The sequence below is a fragment of the Propithecus coquereli genome, unplaced genomic scaffold (genome assembly GCF_000956105.1).
Source record: "Propithecus coquereli isolate 6110/MARCELLA unplaced genomic scaffold, Pcoq_1.0 Scaffold13, whole genome shotgun sequence".
Lineage (NCBI taxonomy): Eukaryota > Metazoa > Chordata > Mammalia > Primates > Indriidae > Propithecus > Propithecus coquereli.
The window spans coordinates 1324958-1341949 of NW_012137191.1; the positions used below are offsets into that span (position 1 = coordinate 1324958).

The following is a 16992-nucleotide window of genomic DNA, read 5'->3' on the forward strand; positions in this document are numbered from 1 at the left end:
TTATTTTTATTTTTGTTTCTCATTGAAAAACAACAGGTGGCATGGGCAGGGGACCATGCCACCTGCATCAAGGCTGGCCTAAGAATGTGCCTTGGGAGAGAAAGATTCATGGCTGTTGAGAGTTGATCCCAACCAAGAATGCTGAGCCCTAAACCTGGCAGTGTGGACAACTGGCCAATAAGAAATATGTAAGTGCCTACTAAGTGCCTCATTTTAGTCAGGCTTGTGTGGCTGTCCTAGCATTTATGTATTGCTGTAATGATCAGACTAAAGAATAGTGCCTGGCATACAGTAGGTGCTTGGTCAATATGTGCCAAATAAATGGCAGGATGGCAATTATTGTACAAAACAGGGGAGGTCAGAGTCACTTCCCGCCTGAGAAGCCAGAAGAGGGTTTTGCTCTCTGCAACTACAGTAGCTGATAATGAAGTAGGAATCATAACTAAGCAGAAACATTGATGCACATGACTTTAAACAACTATAAGTTTTCATGGTACTTTTTCTTATCACGAAAGCATTGTAGAATAATTGAATATACTAATAAGGAAAGAGAAGAAATATGTTAAAACCACTGTTATGACGTAGGTGTATCCTCTTTCAGATGATCTACACATACCATATAATTCATACACATATTTTTTTCTTTTACAAAAATTGGAATCATACCATTTTGTAATTTTTTGCTATGTCACCAGATATTCCCCTGCCACATTATTTTTAATGGCAATATAGTATGACAGCAGATGGACGTACACTAATTCATTTACCCTGTGCTCATTTTTCCTGTTAGAAACAATGCTACAATGAACATGTGATACCCAATCATAATAGAATATTTGATAGATTAAAGTGATTTCTCAACTGTAGAGAACTTGCCTGAAGTTACTTTTCCTGAAGAAGCAATGGGACTGGCATAATTCATCAGAGAGAGAGAGGAGGAGCTTGTGTCTGCCCAGTGCAGTGCTAACTGGCAGATGAAGAAAATAAACACAGAGTTGCACTAATTAGGTTTTTAATAGTCTGTGTTCCTGGGACCTGGGCAACAGAGGACACATTGTTATGAGAAAATCAGGTTAATTTTTTGCAGTTGAAAGGAACTTTAGAACTAATCAATTGTTATATCCTCAATTAACTCTTGGGGTTTATAAACAGGTTAAAGGATTTTGCTAAAAACAAGATCTTAGATCTCCTCGCCTCACAATACTGGTACATTTCTGTAATCACATAGAGGTTTAACACTTTTACAATTGAAGACTTGGGGTAAATGGGACTTTGGGCCCCACAGCCACATTCTAAGTTCAAGTGCAGCTAATCTAACCACGCAGGGCTTTCAACCAAGTCTGCAACCCCCTTAGCTAAAAAACTCCATCCAAACTTTGAAAACAGTACGAAAAGTGAAAGACGTCAGACGCAAAAAAGTCAGACACATATTATATGATTTCATTTATACAAAACATCCAGAATGGGCAAATCCACAGAGACAGAAAGTAGATTAGTGGTTGTCTGGGACTGGGAGGAGGGGAATGGAAATGTTGGTTATGGGGCTTTTTTGAAGGATGATGAAAATACAGATGGCCCCTTAACTTATGATGGTTCAGTTCATCTTACAGATGGTTCCTAAATTGAAAACTTAAGACTATCTCAACTTCACAATGGTGTCAAAGTTACACATTCAGTAGAAACTGTACTTTGAGTACCCATACAATCATATGTACAGTATTCAATAAATTACATGAGATACTCAACACTTTATTATAAAATAGGCTTTATGTCAGATGATTTTGCTCAATTGTAGGCTAATATAAATGTTTTGAACACATTTAAGGTAGGGTAGCCTAAACTATGATGTTCAGTAAGTTAGGTGTATTAAATGCATTTTCGACTTACAATATTGCCAATTTATGATGAGCTTATTGGGATGCAATACCATTGTAAGTCGAGGAATGTCTATGTTCCATAACTAGTGGTGATGGTTGCACAATATTGTGAGTATACAGAAAATCAGTGTATTGTTCATTTTGAAATAATGGTGAATTTCATGTTATGTGAATTTTATCTCAACTGAATTAAAAACAAAAAACCAAAAAAACCAAAAAGTAGAGGTACAATGATCAGATGGGTGAGTGGGGATTGCTTAAAGAGTTGCCCCTTGTGAGCTCTTCCTGGGAGGACATGTAGTACTTCTCCAAGTAACCTCCCCATTTCTAGTCAAGTAAAGAGGGCATCCAGAGAAACAAACACCCTGTGCACACTGGGGGTTCAGAGAGTACAGGAGCCAGAGTTTGAGCCTGCTCTGAAAATATGTCTCCATATTGTGAGCAGTATAGGATTGGGTGAGAGATCTGGTTATATAACAAATCTCGGGCAATTCACAAAAATCAACTGGAGTAGGCCAAGAGAACAGGCTACTATAGGAGCTGAGTGCACTTCTGGAGTTGCTGGGCAAAGGTATGTGTTTCCTGTGGGCTAAGGCTTAATTTACATTGTACAAACCCTATTAAGAGTGCCCCCCTCCAGAGTGAGGAGACCTCTGCAGGAAACTCCTATGTGCCTGTAGAGCCATTGACCCCCATGAACTCCATCTCCAAAGAACACCCAATGTGTCTCCTCAGGTTATAAAAAGGACACATTAGATGTCTGCCAATACACCTGATTATAGGAACCATGCTAGAATCAAATGCGATAAAGAATGTGAAAGCCCTTCATAAGATATAAAGTGCTATTAAAGTGTTATTAGTAAAAATGGCTTTAGAATCATCAAACTAGTGCTATAACAATTTCTTATATCTCTAATTCCTTAAGTCTTTGATTACAACCTGAGAAAATCTGGAAATCACAAGGCTAGAAGAACCCCTGAGATTTCATCTCCTCAAATTGCTTGCCTAGAGGCAGAAGTTATTTCCAAACCCAGCCAGACACTCACATGACCACATCCAGACCAGCACACTAGGTTCAGAATTATCTCAACTGTCAAGTCACTTTCTACTATCCCTTGGAGCCATTACTGAATGGTCAAAAATACCAATAGATTATGTCATGTGGAAGAGACCAGAAGAATATCTGTCCTATTTTAAACTCCTGAGAAGGCAACTCAACCATCTGTCTTGGCAACCCATTCTAGGTTGGATCCACCCTGGCAGAAACATCTCTCTTCTGTTTAATCTAAATCCTTCAAATAGAACCTTGAGATAATTGCATCCCATTTCATTTCCAAATAATTTGGAACACAGTTGTTTACCATCTGGGTTAAAGAATTATATAAAGTCACAGGGTTGTAGTGAGCAGTAAATAAAATAATGTATGTGTCTGGCACATAATAATGGCTCAGTACATATTTATTATTTCCATCATTATATATATTGGGATTCTGTCAGTCACAAGTGACATAAACACAACTCAGAATAATTTAAGCAAAGAAAAAAGATGAAGGAGGTAGAAAGTATAATTAACAAGGAAATAAAAGTGTGCAGTGGCCTTCAGGTACTACTGGATCCAGGACTCAAATAATGTTTGCAGGGCTCGTCTTTCCCTTTCTTTCCCTACTTCTTTCAGACAGACTTTTGAGGTGTAAAGAAGCAGGATGGCAACCAGCAGATTCAGGTGGTTAACCACCTTGAATAGGTTCCCCACTCATCAGTTCATGCATCAAAAATTTATTGATTTGTCAGCCAGGGTTCTAGAAGCTGAGAATAGATTAGTGTCCAAGACAGATAAAATTGCTGCCCTCATGGAATTTATCTTCTAGGAGAAAGAAGAGATCTGCTAGAAGAAAGTAAAGAGGTGAAGGAATGCTAGAAAGACAAAAATGTTACCCTCCACAAAATAAGGTCACATCTTACCTTATTATATCACACCATTAAGGTCAACTCTTACCTGTCTCTTTTCCCAGCTAGTAAACCCAACCCTTTCACAACTTTCTTCCCTTCAACAAATTTGAGGGTTAAAACCCTCAGATCAGGTCTTCAAATGGATAAATAGCCTTGTCTGTGGATTTTGAGTGCATTTAGCTTATTTATGTTGTGCAATCTCTGCATAATGTTTATAAGACTTGCCTGCAGCTATAAAAACATAACCTTCCCATTTCCATGTTTTAAAACTCACTTACTCTTCTTAGACTATCTTTGTATTAAATATAGGTATTTCTTCTGCCTTCATGGTTTTCTTTGAATAGGATGTCAGCAAAATACTGCAAAAACCTGGTTATTTATCAGTCATTTTAAAAGTATTCTTCTGAGTAATTTTAATTCTATTTATCTGTGTTAACCATTCCAATTCCATAAAAACGAAGACCTAGTAACCAAGATTTTTCAGAACCCCAGAAGTGTGGCCTAATCTTAGCAAATCTCAGTCTCTGCCTGTCCCTTGGGAGCTCGCAGCGAGGAATGCCTGTATTACTATGCTAAATGTAACTTTTCATGAAACTGAAGCTAATCCGAATCAAGTTGTCCTCAGTTAAACATGTCTTGATTTATCACTGCTAGTCCAGCTTTATTCCACAATCACGCTGACAAAATTGACCATGCATACAATTCTACTTAAATTAGGCACTGGTCTGACAGATCTGTGCTACCACAGCAATGACTCGGGGACAATGTAGGGACCAACTTTCACTAAATCCAAGATTGCTTAAGCGTGGAGGGCCGTGGGAGGGTAAAAGGTGGTGGTTATTGTCATCGTTTTTATTTTTTAAATACTATTACAATTTATCTGCCCTGTCCTGTTTTCTCATTTGATCTGCTATTCTTTCTGCTGCGGTTAGCATCTTTTGCCAGGCCAGTAATTTCTTTATTTTAATCCGGATATAATGGCCAAATGGGCCATTTGGCTCAGTCAAATCCCATCGTTAAAACTTATCTCGGAATTAAACAAAAATGGATTTTTAATCGAAAAGCTCATCAGCCTCATGGCCTCTACCTCATTTTCGAATGGCCTTGTCCAGCTCGCACCTTCTGTGCCGGCTGGACCACTGCACTCTGGAGGGGGAGCCTGCCCGCCTCTAAGGTCCCTGGACAGCACGAGCCACGAACATACTCGCAAAAAAAGAAAAGAAAAGAAAGAAAAAGAATCTGGCTCTAGGAATATTATTATCATTATTATTATTTAGGTTAATACTCCTATCTGCATTCCAGCCAGAAGGTCGGCTCCAAGCCTTCTTTCCTGCTACCCTCCTCCTCCTCAAATTGGGCACTATCCCTGAGGCCGCCTTCTGAGTTAGGAAACGGATGGAACTTTCCTAGGGAGGTGAGGGGTGTCCCCGCTGCGCCTTCTCTGTACCTCCCCTCAAGCTGAGATCCATGTCGCGCCAGAGGAAACGTGCCAGACTTCCCTGCCTCCCCGACCTCCTCCCCAAATGTGGGCGGAGACGTAAGGCTGCTTCTGTGTTTATTTTGTAAACCTTGAAAGTCAACTGCACTTAGCGTCCATAAAGCCCCCTTGGCCCTCGCCCCAAAGCAAAGCTCTGAGGTCGGAGGACTGAGTGAACAAGGTCTGGGGAGAGACGCGACCTAGGCGGCCGCGACCGAGTGGGTGCCCAAGGGTGCGACTCTTCCCTTTGGGGCTGGGCATCTCCCCCTTAACCTTGCCCGACCCACCACTGCCCTGCTTTGGGCTGGACGAACGGACACAGTTGGCAAGGCACTGGATGGGTGCGTCCTTACCCGGGGACGCGAGTCTGGGCCTCGGGTGTGGACCCCTGCCCCCGCCCCCGTTAGCGCGGCGGTTCTCCAGGTCCGGAGGGCAGCAGGAGGGGAAAGCGAGAGGCGGCGGCGGGGCCGCGGGATGGCCTGAGGGGGGCGCCGGCCGCGGCTCGGATTGGCTGCGCCGCCGTCCCCTCTCGCGCTGCGCGCCCCTCGCCACGCGCCCAGCTGGCCCCTTCCCGCGACCTCGGAGCTGCCTCCCACAGGAGGGAGGACGCGGAGGGGCGGCACCCGCCTCCCCGACCCTGGGCGCGCGGGAACCCAGGTCCTTCAGCCTCCCGAGCGCGCAGAGGTGGGGCCGGCCCGCTGCCGACCCGCTGCCCGCACCCCCGCCCCTCGGACCCGGCTCCGGGAGCGGGGCGCCCGCGCGGGCACACGGCGGCCAGAGCGCCGAGGCGGTACCTTCAGCCGTGCAATGAGAAGAGCTCGGGAGAACCAACCGGAGCCAGCAGAGAGCTTGGCTGCGCCCGGTTTGTTGCTGCCGCCGCGGCTGCTTGAAACTCCCCAAAGTTGAAAGCCGGCGAGAGGCTGCCGCCCGCCGGGAGCAAGAGGGAAAGGAAGTCGGAAGGTGCAGGAGTGACAGACACGGACCACGGACGGACAGACGCGCAGACCTTCAGAAGACAACACGTCGGCGGCCTATCCCCCAGGCTCGAGAGGCTTCCCAGCTCCGTGAGTTGTTTTCTGGACGGGTAGCTTGCTAAGTATTTCCGCTGAATTGTTTACAGGATGCGTTTGTGTATTTTTGTGTCTGTTGGAGGGAATTAAAAAAAACAACACAGGATACACCTTTTAAAAAAATTGAGTTTCTGATGGTGAGACAGTTGTATTGAGGGAATGTGACTGTAAATGTCTGTCTATAAGCAGCAATAATAACCCCGGGGAAAAATGCATTTAAACAGTAAAGAGGCAACATAGAGCTCTCCAGTGTGAAATAAATAAATAACCCATTTCAAAAGTTATTAGAAAGTAAGGTATACTCTTAAGGGTTAACTAGTGGTGGTTAACTTCTGCATTTTACCCCCTCTTAAATATTAACTGTTTACCAGGTTCCCTGGTGGGAGGCTGAGCTGGTGGAAAAGGCACCAGGAAGAGACTCAGCGGCGACCATAATGTCTTTTCGCTTACACACACTGCCCACCCTGCCAGGAGCTGTCAGACCCGGCTGCAGGGAGCTGCTGTGTTTGTTGGTGATCACGGTGACTGTGAGCCCTGGCGCCTCGGGAGTGTGCCCCACCGCTTGCATCTGTGCCACTGACATTGTCAGCTGCACCAACAAAAACCTGTCCAAGGTGCCTGGGAACCTTTTCAGACTGATTAAGAGACTGGATCTGAGTTATAACAGAATTGGGCTTCTGGATGCTGAGTGGATTCCAGTGCCATTTGTAAAGCTGAACACCCTAATTATTCGTCATAACAACATCACTAGCATTTCCACAGGCAGTTTTTCCACAACTCCAAATTTGAAGTGTCTGGACTTATCATCCAATAAGCTGAAGACGGTGAAAAATGCAGTGTTCCAAGAGTTGAAGGTTCTGGAAGTGCTCCTACTTTACAACAATCACATATCCTATCTCGATCCTTCAGCATTTGGAGGGCTCTCCCAATTGCAAAAACTCTACCTAAGTGGAAACTTTCTCACGCAGTTTCCTATGGATTTGTATGTTGGAAGGTTCAAGCTGGCAGAACTGATGTTTTTAGATGTTTCTTATAACCGGATTCCTTCCATGCCAATGCACCATATAAATTTAGTGCCAGGAAAACAGCTGAGAGGCATCTACCTTCACGGAAACCCATTTATCTGTGACTGTTCCCTGTACTCATTGTTGGTCTTTTGGTATCGTAGGCACTTTAGCTCAGTGATGGATTTTAAGAACGATTACACCTGTCGCCTGTGGTCTGACTCCAAGCACTCCCATCAGGTGCTGCTGCTCCAAGATAGCTTTATGAATTGCTCTGACAGCATCATCAATGGTTCCTTCCGTGCATTTGGCTTTATTCATGAGGCTCAGGTCGGTGAAAGACTGATTGTCCACTGTGACAGCAAGACTGATAATGCAAATACCGATTTCATCTGGGTGGGTCCAGATAACAGACTTCTGGAGCCAGATAAAGTGATGGAAAACTTTCACGTGTTTCATAATGGAACTCTGGTTATAGAAAGCCCTCGTTTTGAGGATGCTGGAGTGTATTCTTGTATTGCAATGAATAGGCAACGCCTGTTAAATGAAACTGTGGATGTCACAATAAATGTGAGCAATTTTACTGTTAGCAGATCCCATGCTCATGAGGCATTTAACACAGCTTTTACCACTCTTGCTGCCTGTGTGGCCAGTATCATTTTGGTACTTTTGTACCTCTATCTGACTCCATGTCCCTGCAAGTGTAAATCCAAGAGACAGAAAAATATGCTAAACCAAAGCAATGCCCATTCATCTATTCTCAGTCCCGGCCCTGCTAGTGATGCCTCCACTGATGAACGGAAGGCAGGTGCAGGTAAAAGAGTGGTGTTTTTGGAACCCCTGAAGGATACTGCAGCGGGGCAGAATGGGAAAGTCAGGCTCTTTCCCAGTGAGACGGTTATAGCAGAGGGCATCTTAAAGTCCACGAGGGGGAAATCTGACTCAGATTCAGTCAATTCAGTGTTTTCAGACACACCCTTTGTGGCGTCCACTTAATTTGGGAATTTTGTGCCTATGTTTGTATGATGTCATAATCTCTTCATATTTAACTTCCCGTGTGGTCTGCAAAATAAACACCAGGACAGAAACTGTGTTGTTTTGGTTTTTGAAATACAACCAAATGGTCTCTTAAAATCATTGATAGGAAATGAGGTAAAGCACTTTGGTTCCTAAGTGTGCCAGAGAAAAATGGTGTTGTTTTCCAAAGTTTAAGTTCTAGATATCTAGTATCTTATCCTTTAGCACCGTTGATCTTTTCAAAGCTGGCCCGGAGGTGATATGACTGACATTATCCCTTTATTCAGAATTCTTAAAAGAAAAAAATAAACTTCATGTATTCGTGTTCTTTAAAAATAGACTTTGCTAACTTCTTAGGACCAAAGTTGAGTTATTTTAAAGAAAAGCACTAGTGTCCTATTTCATTTTTGAAAGACATGGAAGAAAGAATCAAGTAGCAAAGTATAAAGTAAAGTTGGATTTGGGAATTATTCAGCCAAAATCACTATTTCAGACAAGAGTAAACAGACTATGCTGATGAAATCTCCTGGATAATGCCACATCCTATATGGTGTTAGATAAATAGTGCAAGGAAAATACATTTGTTCACCTGTCTTCTTTCCATGCTGTATCCTTGTACAAAAGATCTCATTGAAAGTTCAAAGTCATCATTATTTGTTGCCATAAATATGTAGGTGTCAATACCCGAATGTCTGAGTAACTTCTTCAATCTTTGTTCTAGCACACTAATATTTGTTCATATGCTTGTGTATATGTAAATCTTAAATTATGTGAACTATTAAATAGACCCTACTGTATTGTGCTTTGGACATTTGAATTAATGTAAATATATGTAATCTGTGACTTGATGTTTTGTTTTATTTGGCCATTTGAAAACATAAATCTAAGATGTTTTATGTGATCAGATTATGATATTTTGTATAAAGCACCACCTGTAGTAAATCTCTCTACAAAATCCTTATAGTATAGAATTTATTTTTAAAGAGGAGGAAAGGCTTTGATGTATTCTAGACCAATTTATACCTTCTATATCACATTTTATTCTGATATCATTATGCATTTTAACCAGGTTTGGAAGACACTTAAACTCAGATTTTGCAAGAAGTGAGAGCCCGGGAGACCTCCTTATTATCTCTGTCTCTGCCATGAGGTAATCAGGTACCCTCTCTGAACCTATACTTCCTCAGCTGTCAAATGAAGGTTTCCGACCCAATAGTGTTTAAGGTTCCCTCCCATACTGTAATTGATGATGTCCTGGTGGTCTTAGCTCCATCGGAGACTTACACTGGCTTTCCGAAACTTTACCACATACTGATGGAGTGCAGGAATGGGATTAAAATAGCCTAGCATAGCATTGTATAGCTCAAAGGGGTGTTCCGGATCACCAAGTCCTGCTCCTTCCCCTTTCTCGGGGATGAATGGGGCCCTAAGAGAGTTGTCTGTTATCTAAGGCTAAACAGTGAATTAATGACAGAGATAGAAGGAAAGCTAGGGTTCGGCATCTTCCCTGGCAAAGATAAGAGGTCCACAGGAATGGCTGTCTTTAACAGGATGGGCATGGAGAAGGAACCAAGGATTCAGACAAAAGCGTGATCAAAAAGAGGCAAAGGAGAATCAAGGATTGTTATAACTGGGGCTAAGAGAAAAGAGAATCTTTAGAAGATGAGAGTCAGCAACAGTGACATATTGCAGAGAAGTAGATGAGGACGGAAGATCAACCACTGACTTTGCAATGGTGGTTTTCTGTGGAGTCAGTAATAATATTAATAATAATGGACACATGACACTCCCCTGAGTGCCATATTAGACTCTCAATGGCAGACTATGCAGCAGGGGGTTAAGGAACAAGTGGCCAGGAAGTGTCCCTTTAGGGACTAGGATACAAAAACTACTGCTCAGTAGCATTGAAAATTCCTTATTGCATGATGTTAAACTTACTGCTCCTGCCTCTTAAACGCTGACCTCACCCTTTAGACAGTATCCTTCATAGCCAAAGATGTTACAAGTAAACATTTTATTCCGGTTAACCATTTAAATAATTAGGAAGAATTCTGTGATTTGTATGATCTTGGAAATCATCCCCTCTTTTTTCATATTTGGAGAAACCCAGACTCAAGAGATGCTGTGATTTGTTTAGGATCACACAAGTAGGCTGGACACAAAGAAAAACTCTTGAACCACCAAAGTTCTCTGACAATGGAAGGGGCTGCCGCAAGGGGCCGTAAATACTCTAATTTGGGAGTGCGATCGAGCCAGGACCATCCCTGACAAGGAAGCTGGAAAGAGGATCTCTGAATTGAATCTTTTCTCGATGGGATCCCTTAGGTCCTTCCAGCCCTCAAATCCTTGATCCTGGGAAATAAGTGTTGCATTTGGCAGGGAAATATGGACAGTGCTAGGAATGTGGGCTTAGTAGAGCCTAATCTTGGTGGGTCCTAATACTCCCTTACTGGTGAAAAAAACAGGATGAGCTGAAACAGAAACTAAGATGCTTATCACCAAAACAAAAGAAAATAGGAAAAAAAAAATCCTGAATACTGAAAAGCAAAGCTGCGTTTTGAGCAAAAATAGGAAGGCATGGTGATAAAAAAGCACGTGATTGAATGCTGTGATGTAGAATTTTTAATTTCTTGGGTGTATCAATTTTTTGGTAGGAGCCTGATCACATGTATTTTAAACATAGGAACAAAATTAATTTGTGCTTCATAAATTTGTCTCACTCAAAACTTTTGTATAATTTTCCTTCCAAGTAATAATCTGGATTTATGTGACTGGGTTATTCTTCAAAGCCACTTCATATTTTTTATTACCTAGTGGTGAGAGGGGGAGACTCACTGGAGAAATCAAGCCAAGATCATAGAAGTGAAATTTTGCCAGACTTGGAATATTTTTTCACTGTAATGAAGACACTGGGTCTACTATTTCCTGTATGCTTATGATAATATATTCTATAATTGATTGTGAGTTAAATTTTTATATGCACTTTTAAGATTTATAATCTGAAAGAATGGCCTAAAAGATTTTCTTATTTATAGTCCACTTCTGCATTAGTCCTCACTGTTTGGCCTAGAGACATTTAAATATATTCATTTTGGGCTTTAATTGCTTGAATGATTTGCACAGAAAAATGGTTTTTATTTTTATAAATAAACGTTTTTCCAAGATGCCCATCAGAAGGGACGTAGGTGAAACTTATGGGGGTGGAACATAAGAGGGACAGGAAGACACATTGGCAGTCCAAATTCTGAGACGACATTTGATTTTGGATCATCCTGCCCAGCACTGTTGAAATAGGATACAGCCTAAGCATCCCACCACGGCATTGGCTTTTCCTTTGTCACAGCTGCTGCTTGCTTACTGCCACCTTCCACTGTCATCTGGCTTACCAACTGATCTAGCAGTAGGTCTCAAACTAAGCTCCTCAGAAGGCATTCAGGGGAGAGTTAAACAAACAAGAGTTTCCAGCAGCTAACTCTCTACCTACTCCTCAGCCGGAGATTCTGATTCAGGAAGTTTGGGATAAGGCTTGCCCATCGTATTGTTTAAAAATTTGCTATGCAATTCCGAATCTGCCGATTTTGATGAAACACATCCTGAAATGGGACCATAGCAAATGTTGTGTTTGAGGCTATATCAAAATACAATATTCTTATTTGCTAATTCATTTATTAATAAAAAGAATCTTAGTCCTCTAAAAAATATTCCAATATATTACAAAAGCAAAAGAGCTTGATTCTCTGACATTAAATGAAACATAAATTGTTGGCTGTAATTTATAAATGTTTCTAAAGTATAAAAAATGGAATAATTACTTCGAGATGACTAAATCCCTAATTCTTTCATTTTTTAAGCTATTTTTAGTTTGAAAGCAGCTACAACAGATCAGGTTCATAACAAAAGCTTTGGAGCTTTCAAATTTGATTAGAACATAGTAAAGTAAGGATGTATTCCAAAGGTATTTAAGTGCAGATTTTAACTACAGACAACCAAACTCCTTTGCTTTTCCAATATATTAGAATAATAGTTTTTAAAGAGAGCACTGAGATTCTTATCACGGTTCTCTCATCCCTCCCTCCCCGAGAGCCAGTCCCCAAACCCATGTTCTTTATGTATTATAATACAAAAATTCATGTGGAAAGAGGATAATTAGTTTTCCCTTGCAAGTATTATTGGACAGTAATATATAAAAAGTAGAAATAAAGATTCTTATAATAACCTCTTGAATAATTTAGAGGACTATTTAAGGGGCTATTGTTGCTTGTGGATAGATTCCAGGGAAGGGAGCCCTTTTACAATAAAGACCAGAATAAAAAGAATGCGGAAAAATAGACACTTTGTAAATTGTAAAATGTGCATATGGCATTTATACTGGCTTTAATTTATTAAACACCTACTAAGTACCAGGCACACTGTGAGAGGTAGTGTTTATTTATTGTCATTCTCATCACAGTAGCCATGAAAGGTGGGAAATATTACACATGGGACAAGAAGCTCAAAAAGGATAAATAATTTTCCCAGGCAACCCAGCTTATAAGGTCATTTTATCATGATAATCATTTTTTTAAAAAGCTCTACACAGTGATAGTGTAGGTGTTCTACCAATAAAATGACTTTGTAAAGCCATTGGCTGTACAGATCATAAATAAACTCTCTGTAAATGTAAGAGTGAGTGTTGCTTACAGCAAGTCTGGGGAGAAAAGGAATGGAAGATCAGGGGATCACAAGTCATAATAAAGGTGGACATGATTTTTTTCCTATAAAACACAATATGTCACAAGTAGCAAAGTTGGAAATCTACCTGAGAAGATAGGGGTTTGGTAGACTGGGCTTCCTCCTGTCTATTAGCTTTTTAATCTGGTTGCACTTCACATTTGAAATTGCTTAATATCAAAATAAATATCTGCTTTCCCATTATAAAATACATGTCAGACTATGTAAATGAATAAATGATTAATGTCAATATGTTTTAATTAAAAATGACCCAAATTTACAGAATAAGAAAGTTCTATTTGAGGAAGTATCAGAGAATTTGTTTTAAATTTCTAGAAAAGTGGTAGAGACAATTCAGACCCTATGGGAAATTTTTCCAGCCAATTTTAAAATTAGATTTCTCAAGATAATTTTTAAATTATTTCACAGGGCAGCCTCACTGGCTTACTTGATTAAACTTTTCTATAAGGTAATATGTTAGCAGAGTATCCAATATACTTTTAGAGACTTGTAGTGTCCATAGGATGTTAGTGTCATGGAGTCAAGGGTCATAGGATCAAGGTTCATGGTGATGAATGGCTGGTAGTAACCAAGAGAAGATTACTGAGCAATGATAGATACTGTGGAGCCATAAATGATGTACAATAACTACTCTCTCCTCTTAAAGAAGATTACGGTACAGCTGAGAGAGTAAACAAATAAACCTAAAATAATTCAAGAGTAATTAAGAGTTGATTTGTCTACCATTGACAGTCGCCAATAGGAGGTGAGAAAGGAAGATAATTGGCTGAAAACTCACTTGAACCAGCTGAACTAATGTGGCACGGGCTTGAACACTAAATAACCATCCCATAGATGCTGTGAGCGTTACCTTAGCTAGGATCCTTACCTTCAGAAAGCTGATATTTTAGGAAATGGCTGAAATGCTCTGAAATGAGGGATCCTACTTAAAATTCTACTGCTGATACATTATCGTTCTTGATCAAATCTAGAGGAGAAAGGGACCTAAACATTTCGCACTTGTCCTCCACACTCACACTCACCTCCATCACAGTTAGGATGAAGCCTTCTTAAATATGTCCTAGTCATGCCACGAGGAATGAGAATAATGACATAATAACATTTCTTATATGTAAGCCCCATCCTAAGGGCTTTATGCATTTTGTCTCATATATACGAGGAGGATATTATTTTCATATACATTTTACAGGTGAAGGAACTGAGGCTTAGCAATGTTAAGTGATCTGCCGAAAAAGCTGTAGTAAAGGAATCAGGATTAAACTCAGTTTTGTCTGGATCCAGAACCCAGTCTCTTATTGTCTATATTGTAATAAACTGTAATAATTTTCAGCTCCACAAGAGGGCCTTGCTCATCATATCCCCTTTGCCTTCCTACCTCCTTGCATCTGGCTTGAGGCTGGCTACCTTCTGTGGTCTGGCCCTGCTTTTAAGATTCTACTTTGTGTCTTCCCTTGCAGTGATCTCCCCTAACCCTGACAGCTCACTGCTTTGGCCTTCTACCAATGCTGGCTTTTATTCTTGGGCCTCTCTAGACATTCCCCATCTTCCTGACCCAGATCTTCAACTTCTAGATCATATGTCTTCCATCTCTTGATCCAGCACCTAGCATGTAGTAGGTATTTGTGCGTCTTAACTTTTCAATTATATTCATTCATTAATTCAGCAAATGGTGTTAAATACCTGATATGTACCTGTCCCTGCACGCGACCCAGAGGTCAGCCATGATCAAACTAGTCCCAGGCTTCAAAGAAAAGCAGAAATATAGTTTTATCATGAGGCAAGTGCCCTGATACAGAAATGCCCAAAGGCAGGGAGGTCAAGAAAAAGATTCGTGGAAGAAATAATGCCTAAGCAGAAGCTTCAAGGAAGACTGCATGGTTAGAGAGATCCTGTTTGTTTTCCACAGCTGACAACAGCACGATGGAAGGCAAGACTGTGAGTGTGTCCTGGGTCCGTGGGGATTCAGCTACAGTGGCTGTCAGGAAACAAGGGCGCCAGCGACCGAGGAATTGCCTTATAATGAGGCCCTTAGGTAGTTTGATCACTAGAGCCTTTGGAAGGGGTCCAGTGTGCAGCTTCCTCATTTCACATTCCTCTCTCTCTGCACTGAAAATGTAGCTGCAATGTATTCCCATTTCATAGCTCTTCAAGGAGGAAACACACTAAATTGGCTCATGTAAATGCTTATACCATATTTTGCTAGGCTAAAAAGAGTTAGAAGTATTAGCTTCTCTTGTGTAACAATGTGAGCTTAATATGGTAATGATGAAATAATCCTACTTAATTCAGTTATCACTCCATAGACCAAGAAATGTCTTAGAGCTAATGTTTACCCAAGCCTCACTGTAATTAAATTTACTTTGCTAGCTCAGACATTGATTAGACTAAGCCAGTTTTAGACGAGTGAATGATTTGGGTGGGAAGAGACAGAAAGATGTAATTTTCAAGGGGAAAAAAACCATCAAACTGACCTGAAGAATTAAATCACAACAGTTCAAGCTGCTTACTGAGCATTTGTGTGCAATTTTGCCCCAGTGTTGCCTGGTTAAGTATTTCTCCAAAGCATTCGTGCTTAAGCAAATCTTTCTCAAAGTCTAGGCTTATAGAGCTATTGCATAGTTTTTAAAAAAATCCATGTTTTCAACTATATTCCTTTTTTCCAAAGAAAATATCTTGCCTGAGGTGAAAACACAATTAAAAGTCTACTATGTGAAAGCCTAAAAGAAGTTGTTTGTTTTTTTATTTGTTTTCAGTTTTTTAATATTCATACTTAATTACAAGCTCAAGGAAGCCTTCAGCTCTCAATCTGACCTACTTCAAATCAGTAGAGAAAATAGCAAATAGCTCCCCCTAAGCAACGATTTATAATAACTTTGACTTTTTCCCAAAACCCAGAGGAAATATAGTGCTTGATCCTGGGCCAAGTTTGTCAGGAGCTACATGTGTTAATAAATCTTACTCACATAAGGATTCAATTGAAAAAGCATATCATTAATTATGATATAAAATTTGTAATAGGGACCTTAATTAGCTATAGTATATAGTGATTTGAATGACAAATGTGTTATTACATTTCTTTTCTTGTTTAATTGGTTAACATCAAGCATCTTAGGAATGTGGCAGAGTTTCTGAAAATGAAATCATATACAGCTCGATACGGGGGCTGAGACTTTCCTGAAGAACTAGACTCAGGTGTTGCTCTACAGGGATGTTCCACTTGTAGTGAGGAGATGGCTGGCAAACTCCCCTGCTGTGTGTCACTCAGGGTATTGAGCTTTAAGTACCGCACACTGGGGGAAAAGGAAGTGTTGTCCACCAGGAGCAAGCATCCCATACTTCCCTTGTATTTAGGGGCAGTTGCCAGGATTCCTGCCAGGCAGTGAAGACTTTTCCCCCAGGAAAAGATTTAGAGGGGATGGAGGCAGAAGCATATATGGGAACTTTTTCCTGGCTGCATCTTCATCTCCTCTACTTATTTCTAAAAAATACTTGGAACACATGTTTATTATTTGCTATCCAATGACCTTAAAGCTACTCAGCTGTAGGCACTTTCCCTCCAGCCCCACTCAATGCACTCTCTCTTAAAAGTATGTGAGCCTTTTATAGTATCAGGTACTGAGGAGTTTACTGTCTATGGGCATCTCCATGTGAAGTGTTTATATATGATCTAGACGTGCCTTCTGGGATTTTCTCGTGGTCTTTCTCATTTTGGTCAAATGGCAATTCCATCCTTCCAGTTGCTCAGGCCCAAAACCTTGGTGTCATCTTCAACTGCTCGTTTGCTCTTATACCCTACATCCAATCTGCAGGAAAATTCCCTTGGCTCTATCTTCAAAATATACCTGGGGTCTGAGCTCTTAGCACCA

At 40.9% G+C, this 16992-nt stretch overlaps 1 protein-coding gene across 1 annotated transcript; it reads left to right on the forward strand.

The window, feature by feature from the left end:
- The first annotated feature begins 5886 nt into the window (after positions 1-5886).
- On the forward strand, positions 5887-10122 carry AMIGO2 (adhesion molecule with Ig-like domain 2). The gene is made up of 2 exons (XM_012638413.1): positions 5887-6368; positions 6746-10122. The coding sequence occupies exon 2, from the start codon at positions 6809-6811 to the stop codon at positions 8372-8374; it is 1566 nt and encodes a 521-aa protein (XP_012493867.1). The 5' UTR covers positions 5887-6368; positions 6746-6808; the 3' UTR covers positions 8375-10122.
- The last annotated feature ends 6870 nt before the right edge of the window (positions 10123-16992 follow it).

Coding starts and splice junctions, on each gene's coding strand:
- AMIGO2 (XM_012638413.1), top strand. CDS start 6,809: ATGTCTTTTCGCTTACACACACTGCCCACCCTGCCAGGAGCTGTCAGA.